Source organism: Trifolium pratense, linkage group LG5 (genome assembly GCF_020283565.1).
Source record: "Trifolium pratense cultivar HEN17-A07 linkage group LG5, ARS_RC_1.1, whole genome shotgun sequence".
Taxonomy (NCBI): Eukaryota; Viridiplantae; Streptophyta; class Magnoliopsida; order Fabales; family Fabaceae; genus Trifolium; species Trifolium pratense.
In genome coordinates this window covers 33,477,065-33,495,108 of record NC_060063.1, presented here as the reverse complement: position 1 = coordinate 33,495,108, position 18,044 = coordinate 33,477,065, and the positions used below count along the sequence as shown (strand labels likewise).

At 34.3% G+C, this 18,044-nt stretch overlaps 2 protein-coding genes and 2 long non-coding RNA genes across 5 annotated transcripts; 1 reads left to right on the top strand and 3 right to left on the bottom strand.

Moving 5' to 3' along the window:
- Positions 1-1,973: 1,973 nt before the first annotated feature.
- Positions 1,974-2,452, top strand: LOC123886477. Its single transcript, XM_045935795.1, has 2 exons — positions 1,974-2,319; positions 2,427-2,452. The coding sequence occupies exons 1-2, from the start codon at positions 1,974-1,976 to the stop codon at positions 2,450-2,452; spliced, it is 372 nt and encodes a 123-aa protein (XP_045791751.1).
- Positions 2,453-5,411: 2,959 nt separating this feature from the next.
- Positions 5,412-6,341, bottom strand: LOC123886476. Its single transcript, XM_045935794.1, has 2 exons — positions 6,135-6,341; positions 5,412-6,068 (listed from the first exon to the last, which is right to left on the bottom strand). The coding sequence occupies exons 1-2, from the start codon at positions 6,339-6,341 to the stop codon at positions 5,412-5,414; spliced, it is 864 nt and encodes a 287-aa protein (XP_045791750.1).
- Positions 6,342-6,680: 339 nt separating this feature from the next.
- Positions 6,681-8,259, bottom strand: LOC123882930. The gene is made up of 2 exons (XR_006800034.1): positions 8,101-8,259; positions 6,681-6,944 (listed from the first exon to the last, which is right to left on the bottom strand). It is a non-coding gene; the product is annotated as an uncharacterized LOC123882930 (long non-coding RNA).
- A 4,508-nt stretch (positions 8,260-12,767) lies between these two features.
- LOC123883933 lies at positions 12,768-15,352 on the bottom strand. Of its 2 annotated transcripts, XR_006800566.1 has the most exons (3): positions 15,177-15,352; positions 13,901-14,358; positions 12,768-13,110 (listed from the first exon to the last, which is right to left on the bottom strand). It is a non-coding gene; the product is annotated as an uncharacterized LOC123883933 (long non-coding RNA). The 2 variants fall into 2 exon arrangements; XR_006800565.1 differs by lacking the exon at positions 15,177-15,352 and having other exon boundaries at positions 13,901-15,170.
- Between the last annotated feature and the right edge of the window lie 2,692 nt (positions 15,353-18,044).

Genomic DNA, 18,044 nt, shown 5'->3' with positions numbered 1-18,044 from the left:
AACTAAACAGCGCACCATGGGTCACTTTGCGTGCATTTTGGTTGATGTTAATCTTGCTGAGGAGCTGCATTATCGTATTCTTGTAGAAAGGGAAGGCTATGCCTTCTTTGTTGACATATATTATGAAAACTTGCCATATTTTTAGGAACATTGTTGCTGCATTGGCCATTCAATTGACAAGTGCAGAAAAATTAACGGCAAGGCAATGGACCAAAAGAAAAGTGTGGAGAAGGTTGTTCCTAACAAACCTAATCCAAAATTTGTCACTAAGCAGAAAAATAAGAACAATAAACTTGTCCAGGACAATGAGAAAATAAATGAAGAAGTCTCTGATTATGAATCTTTACATTCTGAATCTGATCAAGAGAATGAGGAAGTGGTGAAAGACACTTTCGAAGAACCTATTATGAATAAGGAGATGTGTGTAGAAAATGGAAATCATGCTAACGTGATTGTGGAGCATTTTTGCACCATTATATTCAATTCAATGGGGAGACAAAAATTCATTCAAATTCCACTTTTCACCCCTTATTCTTGGACTCTTCCATTCATGTAATCTACTGTTCTTACCTTGGCATTTCAACTTCAACATTGTGGTGGATGGCAGACAATAAAGGGATTTTGATTAAACACACTAACTGTGTGTTGAAATGATTGATTTTGACCGTCTGATTTTAAATTAATAGTGAAAAATATTTAGTAAAAGTGTAATGAAAATTGATCATGGTGAAAGACACTTTCGAAGAACCTATTATGAATAAGGAGATGCGTGTAGAAAATGGAAATCATGCTAACGTGATTGTGGAGCATGCGGTAAATGAAAAAAATGTGGATGTCACTGTGGATCTTGCACAACATCATGAAATTCCGAAAACGTTGAATAATCAAACTAGTCCTCGGATAGTAGAGAAAACAAGTGACATTCCAGTTGTTCATGAGAGAGACCGCCACTTAGAAAAGAATCCATCATCAATGTCACCGTTCCTCTTCTTGATTGTTGTTGAAGGTCTATCGGGACTTATGAATAAAGCGGTTGGAAGCGGCTCTTTTCATGGTTACTAGGTGAACAATAATTTAATGTTTCATGCTCTGCAATTCGCGGATGATACCATTATAGTAGGCGAAGGCAATTGGGACAACCTTTGGACTATTAAAACGCTGTTGAGAAGCTTCGAATTAGTGTCTGGTTTAAAGGTAAATTTTTTCAAAAGAAAGCTTTATGGTATTAATTTGGATGATAGTTTTTTGTGCGCATCTTCGTCTTTTTTGCTTTGTGGTGTGGATTCTATCCTTTTTCGCTTTCTTGGCATACCGGTAGGTGCTAATCCGAGAAGAAAGGCTACTTGGCTACCTATTATTGATTCCATGAAAAAGAGACTTGGTGTTTTAAATAGTCGTCTTTTATCTATTGGAGGGAGAGTCACTCTCATAAATTCAGTTCTTTCTAGTTTACCTCTCTATTTCTTTTCTTTTTTTAAATTGCCGGTTTGTGTGTTGAAGGAAATGGTGAGCATTCAAAGGAATTTTTTATGGGGTGGAGGAATGGATAGATCGAAAATATGTTGGGTTAGTTGGGATAGTATTTGCCAACCAAAGGATAAAGGAGGGTTAGGCATAAAAAACTTGGAGTCATTTAATGATTCACTCTTATGTAAATGGAAGTGGCGGTGTCTGAATGATTTGTCTGCTTCTTGGTTCAATATTTTGCATTTTCGTTATGAATCTTTTGCCGCTAATTTCTTATATGGGGAACGGAGGGAGGGTCTCAAACATGCTTCAATTTGGTGGCGGGATATGTGGAAAACAAGAGGCACGGAGGAAGGGGTTGGTTTGTTAATAATATTAGTAGCATTCTCGGCAACAGTAATAATATAGCTTTTTGGAAGGAAAAATGGTTAGGAATGGTACCGTTAAGTGAATTGTATCCATCTTTGTTTCAAAAATCAACTCATAAAAATGCTTGCATTTCAAATATGGGGATATGGAATAACAATATGTGGTCTTGGAAACTCAATTGGATGGAAGCACTTGATGATGTAGATATTGAATCCTTCAATGAATTGCATCAATTGCTTGAACAAGTTCGGCCTAACAGAGCTTCTAGCGACAGGCGAAGATGGTCATCAAATTCTGATTGTTCTTTTTCGGTTCGATCAGCGTACATGGTTTTGCAGGACAGACGTGTAGGTACTCTGGATACATATACAGTGGCAGCATTGAAAAGATTATGGAAGAACAATGTTCCATTAAAAATTAGTGTTTTCGGTTGGCGGTTGTTACTTGAAAAATTACCAACCCGGGAGGCTTTATTTCGCAAAGGTATTATCACGAATAATCATGAGAGAAGTTGCGTATTTTGCTTCAAAGAGGTAGAGGACATACAACACATTTTTTTCACTTGTTGCATTACTTCACAAATTTGGCAGAAAATATTTGTTTGGTTGGGCACTAATGTCATCCCTTTTGAGGACGTTAAAAGCCATTTCACTTTGTCTGGTGAATTAGCAAAAGGCAATCATAGCAAGCGATTTCGTCATATAATTTGGTTGGCGACGACGTAGAGTATTTGGCGTACACGTAATAACATTATTTTTAGAGGAGACCATGTCAACATATCATCTTTAGTGGAGCAAATTGTTTATTTTTCTTGGTTTTGGTTTATAGGCCGAACAGGGAACAATTTTAACTTAGTTTTCTCTGAATGGCGTAATAATCCTTTAGATTGTTTTCAACGCATATAAAGTGATCTATTCTGAATTGTAAGGGTTGAGGACCCCTTTTACTTCTTATAATTCATTTTTTGCTTATAAAAAAAAGTTGACAATTCACATGATGAAGGAGGCGAATACACTGTTGTGACCTCGAGGAAAGGTAGGGGTAAAAATAAAAAATATACTCCTAAACCTGACTTACACACCCGGTCTAGGACGGGTAGCCAACTTAATTCTTTATGAAGATTCTCTATTGGAATGCTAGAGGCATTGGAAACCTTGACACAAGGTTAGTTTTAAAAAAATTATGCTTAAAGCATAAACCGAATATTATTTTTACATCTGAACCTATGATATCTTTTGCTCAATTTCCCGGTGATTTTTTGAGACCTCTCAATCTTAAAAGATTTGCTCTCAACTTCAGAAGTCACGGTATTCCTAATATTTGGGGGTTTTGTGACATCAACATTGATCCCTTGGTGCTTCAGTTATCAGAACAACACATGACTTTCTCTCTTTCTGTAAGTGTTTATTTATTTGGTGACGTGGCTTTTAAGTAAGATAATAAATTTAAGTTATTTATCGAGGGCTTTAGTTAACGCGCGAGTTAGTGAGAGTTTACGCGAGTTGGGCCGTGTTAGTGGGCTTTAGGCCCAATGGGCCTTGGACTTATGGAAGGGGGCACTATTTAAGCCCATTAGAGAGAGAAAGTCTCATTTTTTCTTTGTTCTTGAAAAAGATAGAGAGAAGGAAGAGAAGAGGAGAGCTAGGGCAAGCGTGAGCAAGAGAGATCAAGAGCAATCATCGAGATTTCGTCGGATCTAAGGTAAGAGAGTTGATTTCATATTCGTGGGTGATACGAGGAAGGGGAGAATGTCGATTTCTCCTCACCCGAACTTCCTCCACCCCATTTTTCGTTTTAGTTTGAATGGATTGTTCTTATTTGAAATCGATTCTAAGGTTCATAAAATGTTTAACATGCTTTTATCATGATGTATGAACGAATTTATTGGATAAAAATGAAGTTTATGGATTATTAAACTCTGTGTTCTTGAGTGTTTTGGGTAAAAGTGGTAAATCTTTACTTTTTCGTAGTAAAAATGGTAGATTGGTGAAATGAACCGTCCTTTTGTGTTTAGATATGTTTGTTGCACTTGAATATAAACTTATTTGGGGTTTATAACATGAAAAATGGGATTTTTGGGTGAATTTGGGTGAAAAACGCAAGGTTTGAGCATTCCTGATAGGAGGCGTTCACTACGGCCCGCCACGAGCATGAGTTCCACTGGTGTGGTTCGCTACGGCTCGCCAGGCCTTCGCTCAGCGAACAGGTTCGCTACGGCTCGCTAAGCCACCGTGACAGCACATCACTTTGCTGTTTTGAAATTTGAATGGCTTTGAGGGTTCTAACATGTTATATTATGTATGTTAATTGTTGTAATAGACATATATGCTTATAATATGAATAATGAACATATTGTATGCGATTAATTGAGTAATCTTAGAGAATAAATATGATTGTGATGGTCATGAATATGTGTTGGGAATATGAATTAATCTTATGCTTTTGTGATGATGTATGCAATTGGATTATGTGTGTGTATCTTGTTTTGGAATATAATTGTTGTTGATTGTGTTGATGATGTTTGTTTAAATGTCAAAGAAGTATATTAAGGTGTTAATCAACTTAATAAAGAAGGATATTAGAATTATGTTATTCTAATAAAGAAGGATATTAAGGTATAGTGTTATCTTAATAAAGAAGTAATGTTGGATAGTGTTCCACATTAGTAAATGAAGAGCTTAATGCTAATTAAAATGATTGTGAGTGAATTCATGAAATACATACATGCATTCATGAATATATGTGATATTGGATATTCCAATAAAGAAGGATATCAGATTATATTTATCCGATAAAGAAGGATATTAGAGGTGAGATACTCTAATAAAAAAGATAGTACCACATGCATTAGATATGTCTAGGGGACATAGCATGAAGATTATGGCATTAGATTGCATTAGGATATGTGTACATTATTTGATATTTGATATGTGACACATATGTTTGGAATTTGTGATAATTGTCTATGTGTGTTAGACTTGTTGTATGTGTTGATTGTCCGATGATTTTAAATGTAATTGGCTTCAATATCTTGTGAATTATGATTGATATTTGATTATAACTTTGTGTAGCTTATAATTAAATGAAGTTAATGATGTATGTTTATAAATGAAGTATGAGTACAATTAGGTTATAGCTCCTAATAAGATGTGATTAATGAAGTATATGCATGAGTTAGACTATGCATGATTTGTGATGAAGTGTTTAAGTATCGTTTACTTACACTTGTATATTTTTGAGTATGTTATCTAACTCTCTTTTATGTGTTATGTGCTGGACCGTTGGGGGTCCAGATTCTCAGGTTTTGTGGTTATCGATGTCGAGTCGTCGGTGAAGCTCCGCTCTGGTTGTGACACAGGAAAGGGTTGTATTTACTTTGGAAAATGTATCTTTATAAAGAAGATTTATTTTGTATAAAGCGAATTTTACTAATTAATTAACTTAGTATTATTTTCGTAAAGAGGAGTGTAATATCTCGAACCAACAATTTATCAATCAATTGATTTAAGTCTAGAACTTTATTTTATCCGCTGCGTCGTTTTGAGAAAAGAAATATTTAAGCCATAATAAAGGCATTAATGGGTTTGGGTGTTACAACCCTCCTCATTGCAGTTGAAACAAGGGATTGGGTTCTTGCAATCCTTAGACTTGTGACCAAATCTTCCACACCTAAAGCATTTTGAACCTTGACTCCTGCACTCATCTGCTTTGTGCCCCCAAACTCCACATTTGAAACATTTCACGTCTTTCTTACCACTATTATTCTCAGCATGCTTCTTCCCTTTGTTATCATAGGGCTTCCAACGGTTCCCATCCTTGCCTCTTTTTTCATTAGTCATCTTGTAGTGGTTCGCTCTAGCTCTTCCATCTTCATCACATATACGACTCTTGTTTACCAATGTTGGAAAGTCTCTAATCTCAGAAAATCCGATCAAATGTTTAATCTCAGGCCTCAGACCACTCTCAAACTTCACACACTTATCATGCTCGGCCTCAATAGTGTTGTAGTGTGGTGCAAACCTATACAAGGACTGAAACTTAACAGAATACTCTGCAACAGACATGTTACCTTGTTTCAACTCCATAAACTCAATAACTTTTCTATTCTTCACATCAGCTGGAAAATACTTGATCAAAAATTCCCTCTTAAACATTGCCCAAGTAACCACAACACCTCCAACTCCAAGTCTTTGATTTACATTATTCCACCAATAGTCGGCTTCTTCTCTCAGCTTATAAGTACCCAAAACAAATTTTTGTTCATCAATTCATCTCATGGTCTTAAAGATCCTCTCAACATCCTCTAACCACTTATGAGATCCCTCTAGGTCGTATCCTCCAGCAAAAGTAGGTGGTTTATTCCTCAAGAATCTCTCGAACCTTAACTCATCTTCATTACCCCTTTGGTTCTCTTGTGCTACTCTTTCCACAGACCGGTTGTCTGCATCATGTGCAAAGGCATTGGCCATAGTAGCCAAGGCATCCACAATCATCCTCTTAGACATCTTCTTGTACAATCAACCATCCAAACAACCATTAGAACTAAAAGCATGAACAGTGTTTCCTACACTTGTTACACACAAGGATGTTCTAAGCCTACTTGATCCGAGATGGATCGACCTTGCTCTGATACCAACTATGTAACACCCTAAACCCCATACGCGTACTTATTAACTTAAATAAATAAACATGTGGACATTTAGAGTATTACATTTTAAATGAGAACATACGATCATACATGATATATTCATTTACAAAGCAGCGGAATGAAAAACACATGTCCTAAAGATTAATCATGCATTTATCTCAAATATCCAATTAACCATTTTTCATAATACTCATCATATGAATTACTCATGCATTTCATAACATAAATTTCACATATGAAAGTAAGGCTATCAAAGCCACATACATCCGACATATATAAGATATAAAGTAAATATCAACTTGTCCCGATGTTACACTACCAGAGCGACACTAGGTACTATTATTACATCCCAAAATAAATAAAACAAAATAAACGGAGAGGCATCTCGCCAATCTCCTCGCCAAAATAAGCAAGCAAGTAAACAACTACTCCTCGACAGCAGTATCCTTGACCTGGGAACCTGAATCCCCAACGGTCCAGCACATACACAAAACAGAGAGTTAGTTATCAAAATTCACATAAAGTGTAAGTAATCATGCATACAAAACACCTTAATTAATTAAGCACAAAAACTACAATTGTCTCACATCACAATTAAATACAAGATTAAATCACAAATAATCAAGTACAATTGATTAATGTCAATATCATTCATCTCCTAAATGCAAACTAATGTCACAACAATGAAATGTTCTCTTAACATTTACTAAGTGCATGTGGTACCGTCTAGCTCAACTATATTGGACCAACCGAATCCAAATCTCAACTATCTCAACAATATCATCACAAAGGATGCTCAACTATTATGCATCAATGGAATGCATGAATGATCAAGTACCAAACATATGATACTACTCAACTATAAATCATCATGATAAATGGATAACATAATCCAATAATACTCATCATCATGTCTCAACTATAATATCTCATTCATCAACACAACAATCAATTATTACAAAACAATTAACAAGTCATAAACATCTTTTCGAAACCTAATAAATACTCCCAAGTTATGCTTCAATGAATGAGAAGTAAATTCAATCAAATAAGCATACGAAATACATCAAATATATATAAAGTATGTCAACATATAAGCAAACTGTATAAACCAAGCCTTATCTCAGAAAACTAACCCCGGAAATGGAATCTACGCGAAAAACTGTGGAAAATAGGTTACGGGTGCATAAGTCAACAAAAGTTAAAAAAAATTAAACAAACAGTAGCGTCGATCATAGCGTCGACCAGTGTTCGACGCAAATCTGCAGAATTGCGTTTTGGACCCGGGGTTCCTCAAATAATCACTTAAAACCCAGGAAAATGAAGTTTAAAGGTTCTAAAACACATACCAATCAATTAGTTAACTTATAGCTTATTCAAAAGCACTTAAAACAACTTAAAATCATCAAACAACTCATTAATTCATGGATTTTTACTTATTAGTCATAATAAAGCATGAAGAATCACATATCAACACATAAAGCTTTGGAATTAAATCATATTCTCAAATCCCCAACCAAAACCCAAATAAGATGAAAAGAGTTTGGGAATGGAGGAAAAGGTTTCCTCCCCTCTCATTAAGCTTGTCTCAAAGAATTTCATAACCACTCTCTTACCTTAACAATTTGTTGGAAACTTTGGTCTTCCTCTTCAATTCCTAAGCTTGTTCTCTCACTCTTGATTTTTCTTCAAGAACTCTCCAAAACCCTTCTTTTACGTTTTTCCCTTTTTATGACCAAATACTCATATTTATTAACTTTCTCATCTAAACCTAATTTCATTACCTCACTACTTAAACAACCCTTTTTATTTATTAATTTCTCATTTTCATGTTTAGGCCCAAAACACACTAAGCCCACCAATCCTAATCAATCTAAAAACTCATAACCAACTAAAAGTACTAATGACTATTATACCCCAAAAAACACATAAACACAATTAATCACATAATAATAATTAAATACTAATAATAATAATAAAAAAAAAAGGATGTTACAATTTACACTTTGTTGGTGATGAAAAGAAGTTCAGGAAAACGAAAACGATGATGTTGTGTCTTTGTTGGTGATGAACACAAATTCAGAAGAAGGAAAACGATGAAGTTTGATTCGAAAAAAATTACAAAGATTATTTTGTCATGTTTTTTTTTATTATTTAATTTTAGTTTTAATTTAGTTTTAATGAATTTACAATCATAATTAAAATTAACAAAATATAATATTGGGGTAATTGTGTAAGTTTTAATATGTAAAGGACTTAGTTGAAATATTAAAAGATGCTAAGTTACATGGTAAGTACCATACATGAAGGTTGTACCATATCATTCAAAGTTGGTTAACATTGCATCCTCATTGGCCAGTTTTGAAATGTACCAAAACATTCCAACTAAGGAATGTACCATAGAATTTTCCATATAAGTTTTCTCCTTATCCATATACTTATATGATCACATAAAACATTGTCATTTTTGAAATGATTCATTTTTAGACTTATGAGATAAACCTATTAAAGTTTGAATCACTCATCCTTGTAACTCTCATCCAAAATCCGAAATCAACCATACATGTCATCAAGTACAACTTTCTCTACTACTTATTTTCATGTAATTGATATTTTTAAACAAGCATTCAAAGCATATTATAACAGAACTTCCTGTCATACAATAACCATCATAATGTAATCTCGTTCTCTCGATAATATGTGATCATTGAAATAGACCTTAACTCAAGAAATTCTCATGTTGGCCATGATGCTTGAATTGTGTCCTTACAAATAAAAATTGTGTAAAAGCAGTCAGTATATATTCAAAAGAATTCAATGTTATAATGTCAATATTATATTGTTAATGAGCATAAAATCTAGACTCCAGCACAAATTTTGGAAAAGCAACATATCTTATAGGCTGAATAAGTTCTCAAAAACGAAAATAGATTGCATTAAAAACCAAGGGTCTTGCTAAACAGTGCCCCCGGGGCACTCTTTAAACATTCCTTTTAAAGAAATAATTTATCCAAAAAGTGAAACATTTCGATTTCCAAAGCGTTGACTTCACACATTTCCATAAAATTTTAACAAAAACTTACTATTTAAGATGCTTAAAGAGTGCCCCGGGGGCACTGTTTAGCATTTTCCAAAAACCAAATCTCTCAAATGCATAACATGGTAAAAAAGGCCCTTTTGTTAAGCTAATTATAGAGTTGTAGTTATATAGCAGCACTGTAAATTGCACGACACGTACGTAATTGATAGCAAGTATTAATAGCATAAGAAAAACACATCAGTACAGTCATTATACCATATGAGAAACATATAAAATGGTTGAATAACATGCTTTTCCTTCATTCCGAAGTGCACTTACAGCTTAGAATATATTGAGTATTGTTTTACTTACCTCAATTTAAGAGTCTTAAACTTTTGAAAGACTTGTACAAACAGTAGAAACGGTCGAAGAATTGGTTCATATAAAAATTGCACTAAGAACATCATCCAACGCGTACATTGTAACTAAAGAGTTCATGATGCATTTTACAAAGTATATCCATCAATTCCAACTATCATACTTGGGGTTACTAGGGCCATATGTTCCACCTGATTTTTAAGATAATGGAAAAAGATTCCATCTCACAATGATTTATAGTCTTATAGGATTTGTATACCTGATTAAATTTTAATTTACAAAATTGAAGGTTAACTTTTTCTCGAAGCAGAAGATCGAAGGTTCTTCAATAATAAAAAATGATAAAATCGACATCCCGTCATCGTTCCCAATAGGTATAAATCGATTATAAACCAAACGGGGAAAATATGTTGGAACAAAAATTCCAATAAGCAGAAGATTTAAGGTTCTTGGGGCAGATTCCTCAATTAAGTTTTAAGTGAAAGATTGAATTATCAAGAATTAAAAAATCAGTATCACTACAAGTATCAACTGAAAACCGATATGTTGGAATGAAAACAAAAAATTACTGTAGTAAACTAGGTCTTCAATAAGGTTCAATCGAATGTTCTTCAATAATCAAGAATAAGAAAAATGGATAAGGTTCAACCTTTTTCAAGAATATTGAATGGTCATGACTAATCAAAAATGAAAAATTCAATGAAAAATTATTGGAATGAAAGTTCCAAAATCACCATGGCAAAGGAAAAAGTTAATCTTTCAAAATATTGGTACCAAACAGGGTCTTGGGAAAGAATACATGCTCAATTATTAATAATGAGAAAAATGGGTATCTCGACATGAATCAATGCAAATATGTAAAAAGAAAAGTCAAAAAAATACCTCACCAAAACAAAAAAGTTTATCTTTCAAGGTCTTGGCACAAAGCATACTATAGTATTTATCACCCAAGATAAATTCTACAATGCATTGATTCTTTACTAGAAGAAGAAAGAAAAATCTAACAACCAAACCAAACACATTTACGCATGGTGTAAGATAGAAGCTGCTGCTGCATAACATAGACATGGGGAGACTGCATGTGGTTTAATATAAAGGCTATCTCATGGGCTTTCATATTTTATTGGACCAAGGGCCTCGGTCCAACACCGGGTTAATTAATCATTCAAGGCTTTTAACTAAATTAAAAGCAAATTTACCGGGTTAATTAATCATTCAAGGTTAATTTTTGTCTTTACTTACCTTCAAATTTTGAGTTAGAGAGAGGTTTAGAATGAGACATACCTTCATGGGTGATGATGTGAGATTTATATAGTCGAGAAGGAAGTGGCATTGGGCTTGGACCATCCAAACAGTCCACTCTACAACCGTAGCATGAATATTCCAGTCAAGTCTCACATAATGAATCTAAAAGGATGCCAAATTAATCAACTTCAGTTTGTTTTACACACAGAAACCAAATTAGAAAACATAAATAGAGAATACCTCCAAAATCCAAATTACCAGAATTTTAAATTCTTGGAGCTTATAACTATATGGCATTTTGGCTACTTTCTCTTCCTTCTTTTGAAGAACTCTAAACTAATTAAGTATACAGTCCCTCAATGTTGGCTGCTATGAATATCAATCTTATCCAGTGTTACCACTTGTACGCTCAACAAGAATAATATTTTCAACCAATAATTGCAATAGCTTTCACATTGTTAGCTAATTATCCATATACTTATATGATGACATAAAACATTGTCATTTTTGAAATGACTCATTTTTAGACTTATCAAAGCATAAACCTATTAAAGTCTGAGTCATTCATTCTTTGATAATATGTGTCCTTACAAACATAAATTGTCACTGAAATAGACATTAACTCAAGAAATTTTCATGTTGGCCATGATACTTGAATTGTGTCCTTACAAACAGAAATTGTGCAAAAGTAGTTAAGTATATATTCAAAAGAATCTAATGTTATAATGTCAATATAGGCTGAATAAGTTCTCAAAAACAAAAATAGACTGCATTCAACACCAAATCTCCTAAATACATAACATGATAACATAGTAAAAAAGATCCTCTTGTTAAGCTAATTATAGAGTTGTAGTCATATAACTACATCGTAAATTGCACGACGCGTAGGTAATTGACAGCAAGTGTTAATTGCATAAAGAAAAACACATCAGTAAGCTAATTATAGAACTGTAGTCATATGTAACATCGTAAATTAAACGACACATAGGTAATTGAAAGCAAGTGTTGAATCACTTACTTTTCCTTGATTCTACACCATATATATAGGGGAAAAGCAGCTCAAATCATAGAATTATACCATATTAAGAAAACTTGTTCCCACATTTACTTCCGACATTAAAATCCTGCTCAGTCAACAAATTAACCTTGAAAGCTGGGATTCAATAGAAAGGTCCCAGCACCTGTAATTGTTCCCTAGTTTCTATCCTGCAACCAAACCTTCCATCATCTCTCCAGAGACTCTGGACCATTCTATCATCGTCTATGGGACATTGGTCTCATAATCAATCTAAATGGATGATAGTCGACTATTACAGAACTGCACAATGTACTATTGTGAACAAAGTTCTATATATAAGAATATGTTGTTATATGAAAATAAAATGCATAATTCAACCATGTTTGAAAACATAAAGCCAATACAAACAATCACAATGAAATTTAAAAATAAAAAAAAAAACTTGAATAGCTCATCACCTGAGAATTCCTTCTCATCAAATAGCTTTCACATTAAGACATCATCCTGCGTTTTTGGACCATCAAGAAAATCCCTTATAAAAATCACAGAACAAAATATATTTATCTTATTGTTGAATTTTGAGTTAGTGGGCTCATATTTACCACACAACGCTTTATAGATAATGAAAAAAATTCTTCTCACTGACATATTAACGATTCGGGTCATAATGCATTTTACTCTGACGCCATTGTCTCATTGAGGCATCCATTGCTTACAAAACTTATGAAACAATAGGGAATAGGGTCGTTAAGATCATAATTCAAATCACTGCAAAATTGAATCTAGGGACTAAGGGTCACCAAAAGCACAATAGATATCCATTCATGGATTTTGAATAAAAATTCATATATATTTTTTGACAAAAAAGAGGACACAGATAGAGACAATATATTCAACTGGTTGTCTACATATTGGACATCTATTTGTATGGAACCTTAAAACCTTTGCACATCCGCTACACATGCACTGCAAAGAAGACAAGAATATATCAAGAGAAGAAGGATTCAAACACTGATTATGAGCGTTAGCACTTATGAAACTGTTTGGGAGAGTTTTTAAAAACAGTTTATGGCTTGTTCATAAATTGTTTCAGCTTATTTAAAAAAGCACTTCAAGATAGAAGATGAAAACAGCTTATAGCTTATGCCTTGTTTGGATAAACAACTTAATTAAGAGTTTATAGCATAAAAATTTATCATGTAAATGAAGGATAAAATTAATTCAAACTGTTTACATTTAAGCTATACAGGAGTGGGGAGCTTTATTGAAATAAGTTGAAAAAGCTTATGAACATGTAATAAAATTGTTTCCATAAGCTGTCCCAAGTCCCAAACAGTTCCACAAGTGTTTGTGTCAATAGATAAGCTCAATGTGCTTATACTATTAGCTTAGACACAAACATTAAGTTCTCATAAAAATAGATTTGACACACACACTCAGTGCTTGTGCTATTAGCTCTTAATGAAGTTTTATCCAAACAGGACATAAGTAGTTTTCAACTATTAAGTCGAACAAAAATAGTAATCAGTATGATGAGATTGATCAGTGACAGAGTAACTTTTGGGTTAAGATAACAAGAAATGACAAGAAAATATAATGATCTAATCATTGAAAATAATTGGCAGCACCAAATATCAATATCATTTAACATTTCCCAATGATTTAGCATTAGTACTAGTGATATCACCGGCAAAGATCAGCATCATTCTGTTAATAAGTAAAAAAAATTAAATCACAAAAAGGAAACGGTAAATACCATGTGGCGATAAGGAAGGACAGTTGTGTCGCGAGGTTCTGATAAGCAGATAACTCTTTTCCGGGGTCATTCACATCCAAGTCACTCTACTGAAGTTTCAATACCATATATCTCCTGCAGCTCATATCTCATTCCATTCACCCACAATATCTGCTTACCAACCTTCACCCGGAATTCTCCTTTCTCCTTCTCAAACACTTCTTGAGTTATCTGAGAGTTTGTGTTTGTTTTATTACCAGATGTTGGAGTTTCATTTGTTCCATTCATGTCACCGGAAGATGCATCTGCTTTAGCTGCTACAGGATAGACGTCTAGGTCGCCCACTTTTAATAACTCGGATTCCTCGAACATTGAAAGAGTGATACCAGTTCCAGATGGTTGTCTAAACTTCTGGCCAAGACCATGCTGGAAATTGATAGTAACTGTCATCTTCTTTTGCAAAGAAAAGTACTATGATGCTGTTATGGAGAAAATAGGAAACAAACATTTAAATCAAACAAATAAAAGAACTACACCACAAAAATACATATTCAAATGTGCACTAAACTCGTGTTCAATTTCAGTTTTGGAAAAATTGGAATTGCTCTAGTAAAACATGGATTGAACCGACTATTAAGAGACTTTGTAATGAACAGGTACATAATGTATCTATAGATCTTGCCACAGAAACCAATTTTTTATATTACTTGATGCTAACTTGGCTATGATGTAAGTGGAAGTGTCACCAATGTCTATTTCAATATTTCAATTTTCCTACCAGCAAGATTAGCCACTATGGATTTCAAACCAACTAACGAATTATTGACAACTATTCTCTCACCTCAGTTAACCATCACACTTTCGACTACCATGCACCAAATATTTTCACTTTCATTTGTTAAACTCGAGGGACTCTAAGTAACCTCAAGGGACATTCCCAATAGATGTCACTTCAATTGATGACTTGGTGTTAGATTGTCTAGAGCTTGATCGGATTGAAATCCAAAATATAAAAAACAGACAAAAAAAAATAATTCAAAAACACGCAATATACTGCTTATAAGCAATTGCAATCTTTAGCAGCAATAGACCCTGCTTTTCAATCAGGCTCCCCGTATTATTATAGGAAATTGACCCGAGTGACGGATAGATATATACTTTTTCAGTAATCACAAAATATACGCAAAACATAGCTGCTCTATTTTTCATTTGAAAAATGCTATATGTAAACCTGTCATGCACCAGTTTCCTAAGCTAGCCAAAAAATAACATGTTATGCCGATAAGTAAATATTTACCCATATTAGTCTACATTGGCAACTATAAGAAAGCTCTCACTACATTAGTCCAAATTCCAGATAGCAGCCGAGTTCCCATAAAAATATCAAAAGGACAAGCTTATGAATACAAAACAATAAGACTAAACATGGTTAGACTTAGAGGTTGAATAAAAATATAAACCAATCAGGGTCATAATAAGCCAATATATAGCTCTAAAATTCTTGAATCTAACACTCTTTCTGGCTCTGTTGCCCCCAAAGGTACTTCTGCCCTTTTTAGTGTCAGTCCCAGTCGTGCTTGGATAGTAGATTCGGGTGCAAGTGATCACATGACTGGTGATTCTACTCTGTTTTCTTCTTATAGTCCATGTGCAGGTAACCATAAAATAAAAATTTAGTTTCCCAAAATAAAAATGCTAGGCATCCCAAAATATATAAATATGTTGGAAAATATTTAGTTTCCTAGTTTGTTATTTCTAGGAGATTCTAAGCTTATCTATTATTTCCTTTTATGTTTGTACTCTTCCTATTTAAACCAGTCTTGAGCTGAGGAATAATACACAACAGTATTTACTTATTATTTTCTACATGGTATCAGAGCCTATCCTAGATCCATTTGTTGTTTGTTGTGGAGACCTCCCATATTTGGGCCACCCGTTGTTGTTGATCCCACGTTCCAGCTTGTTCAGTTCTGGACGTGAGGGGGTGTGTTAGAAGTCCCACATTGGCTAGAGATATGGTAAAGATAGCCTTTATAAGTGTAGTGCAAACCTCAACTCTCAAGCTAGCTTTTGTGGTTGAGTATATGCCTCTAAAATTCTTACATGGTATCGAGAGCTCCCGATTTTGGGGGTCTCGCTTCCGCAAAACCCTAGCCGCCGTCGTGTTTACAATCTGACCACGACGACTGATTTTGTGTGTGACACTGTTCACTCGTGGTACTGTTCACGCGCACTGTTCATTCAAAATACTGTTCATCGGAGGCACTGTTCATACGTACTGTTCATGTAATTACTGTTCACGAGTACTGTTCACCGGCGTTACTTTTCTTTGCTGCTTCCGGTACTCCTTGGCTAAGATTATTAATTATGACGTTTTTTTATTCTCGACGACGATCATCCACTTTCAAATACCGTCGTGAATGCAAATATTGTCATCGTTTGGGACATACTATTTTTCAATGTTGGAAATTACATGGTCTTCCGCGACCTTCAAATCAGAAGAACAAAGGTGGAGGTGAGGGTCATACATTCCAAGCCAGTAATTCTGATCAAGAGCATCAGTCTTCTTCAATTCAGCTTTCATTCACGATGGAACAACTAGACAGACTGTACAAAATTCTTGAATCTAACACTCTTTCTGGCTCTGTTGCCCCCAAAGGTACTTCTGCCCTTTTTAGTGTCAGTCCCAGTCGTGCTTGGATAGTAGATTCGGGTGCAAGTGATCACATGACTGGTGATTCTACTCTGTTTTCTTCTTATAGTCCATGTGCAGGTAACCATAAAATAAAAATTGCGGATGGATCCTTTTCAGCCATTGCGGGTAAAGGTTCGGTTGTATTGTCTCCAAGTCTAACCCTTATAGATGTTCTTCATGTCCCAAATCTATCTTGTAGTCTCATGTCTGTCAGTAAATTAGCCCAAGATAGAAATTGTCAAACTAATTTTTTCCGTACTCATTCTGTTTTTCAGGATTTGAACTCGGGGAAGATGATTGGTAGTGCTAAGGAGAGTGGAGGACTCTACTACTTCGACATTGAACCTGAATCACAACTACCTTCCAAACCAATAAGTTCATGCTTTGAATCTTTTTTAGTTTTGAATAATAATAATGATGATGTTATGTTATGGCATTCACGATTAGGTCATCCTAGTTTTCCTTATTTAAAACACTTATTTCCTGAGTTATTTCGTAATAAGGATTTATCTTTGTTTAAATGTGAAGCATGTGAATTTGCAAAACATCATCGTTCTCATTTTCCATTACAGCCCTACAAACCATCAAAACCTTTTTCTGTTATTCACAGTGATGTTTGGGGCCCTAACCGAACGAGTACACTTTCTCATAAAAAATGGTTTATCACATTTATAGATGATCACTCAAGAGTTAGTTGGGTGTACTTGTTAAAAGGGAAATCTGACGTTTGTCAGGCCGTAAAAGATTTTGTTAAAATGGTGCAAAATCAATTTCAAACAAATATTCAAGTATTTAGAAGTGATAACGGCAAAGAATATTTTAACACAATGTTGAGTGATTTTTTTCGTGAAAATGGAATTGTGCATCAAAGTTCATGTCCTAACACTCCCCAACAAAATGGAGTTGCAGAAAGAAAAAATAGGCACTTGTTGGAGGTGGCTAGAGCTTTACTTTTCGCAAGTATAGTACCAAATTATTTGTGGGGTGAAGCAGTTTTAACTGCTGCATACTTAATTAACAGAGTGCCCTCCAAAGTTCTTAATTTTAAAACTCCAATTCATATTTTCAAAGAATGTTTTCCTAATGATCGTGTTTCAAACGATTTGACCTTAAAAATCTTTGGTTGCACTGCATTTGTTCATGAACATAAGAATATTAGCAAACTCGAACCGCGTGCTATAAAATGTGTTTTTGTTGGGTATTCTCCAACCCAGAAGGGATATAAATGTTTTGATCCAAAAAACCAGAAAATGTTTGTCACCATGGATGTTACATTCTTTGAAAACAAACCTTTTTTTGACACGCATCTTCAGGGGGGAAATTTAAATGAAGATTCGTCTCAAATTGAGGACATGAGTTTTTTTAACTCGTTTCAAACTGAGGACATGAGTTTTTTTAATAATTTATCTTTGCCGGTATCACAAAGTTCTAAGACTTATACTTCTGCACCAACGAAAAATGGCCATGATT

Excerpts from the sequence above, each read along its gene's own strand:
- LOC123886477 (XM_045935795.1), top strand. The coding sequence starts at position 1,974 with ATGGGGATATGGAATAACAATATGTGGTCTTGGAAACTCAATTGGATG. Across the intron at positions 2,320-2,426 it reads GGAGGCTTTATTTCGCAAAG|AAAATATTTGTTTGGTTGGG; the intron begins GTATTATCACGA and ends CAAATTTGGCAG.
- LOC123886476 (XM_045935794.1), bottom strand. The coding sequence starts at position 6,341 with ATGTCTAAGAGGATGATTGTGGATGCCTTGGCTACTATGGCCAATGCC. Across the intron at positions 6,069-6,134 it reads CTCATAAGTGGTTAGAGGAT|CTGAGAGAAGAAGCCGACTA; the intron begins GTTGAGAGGATC and ends GGTACTTATAAG.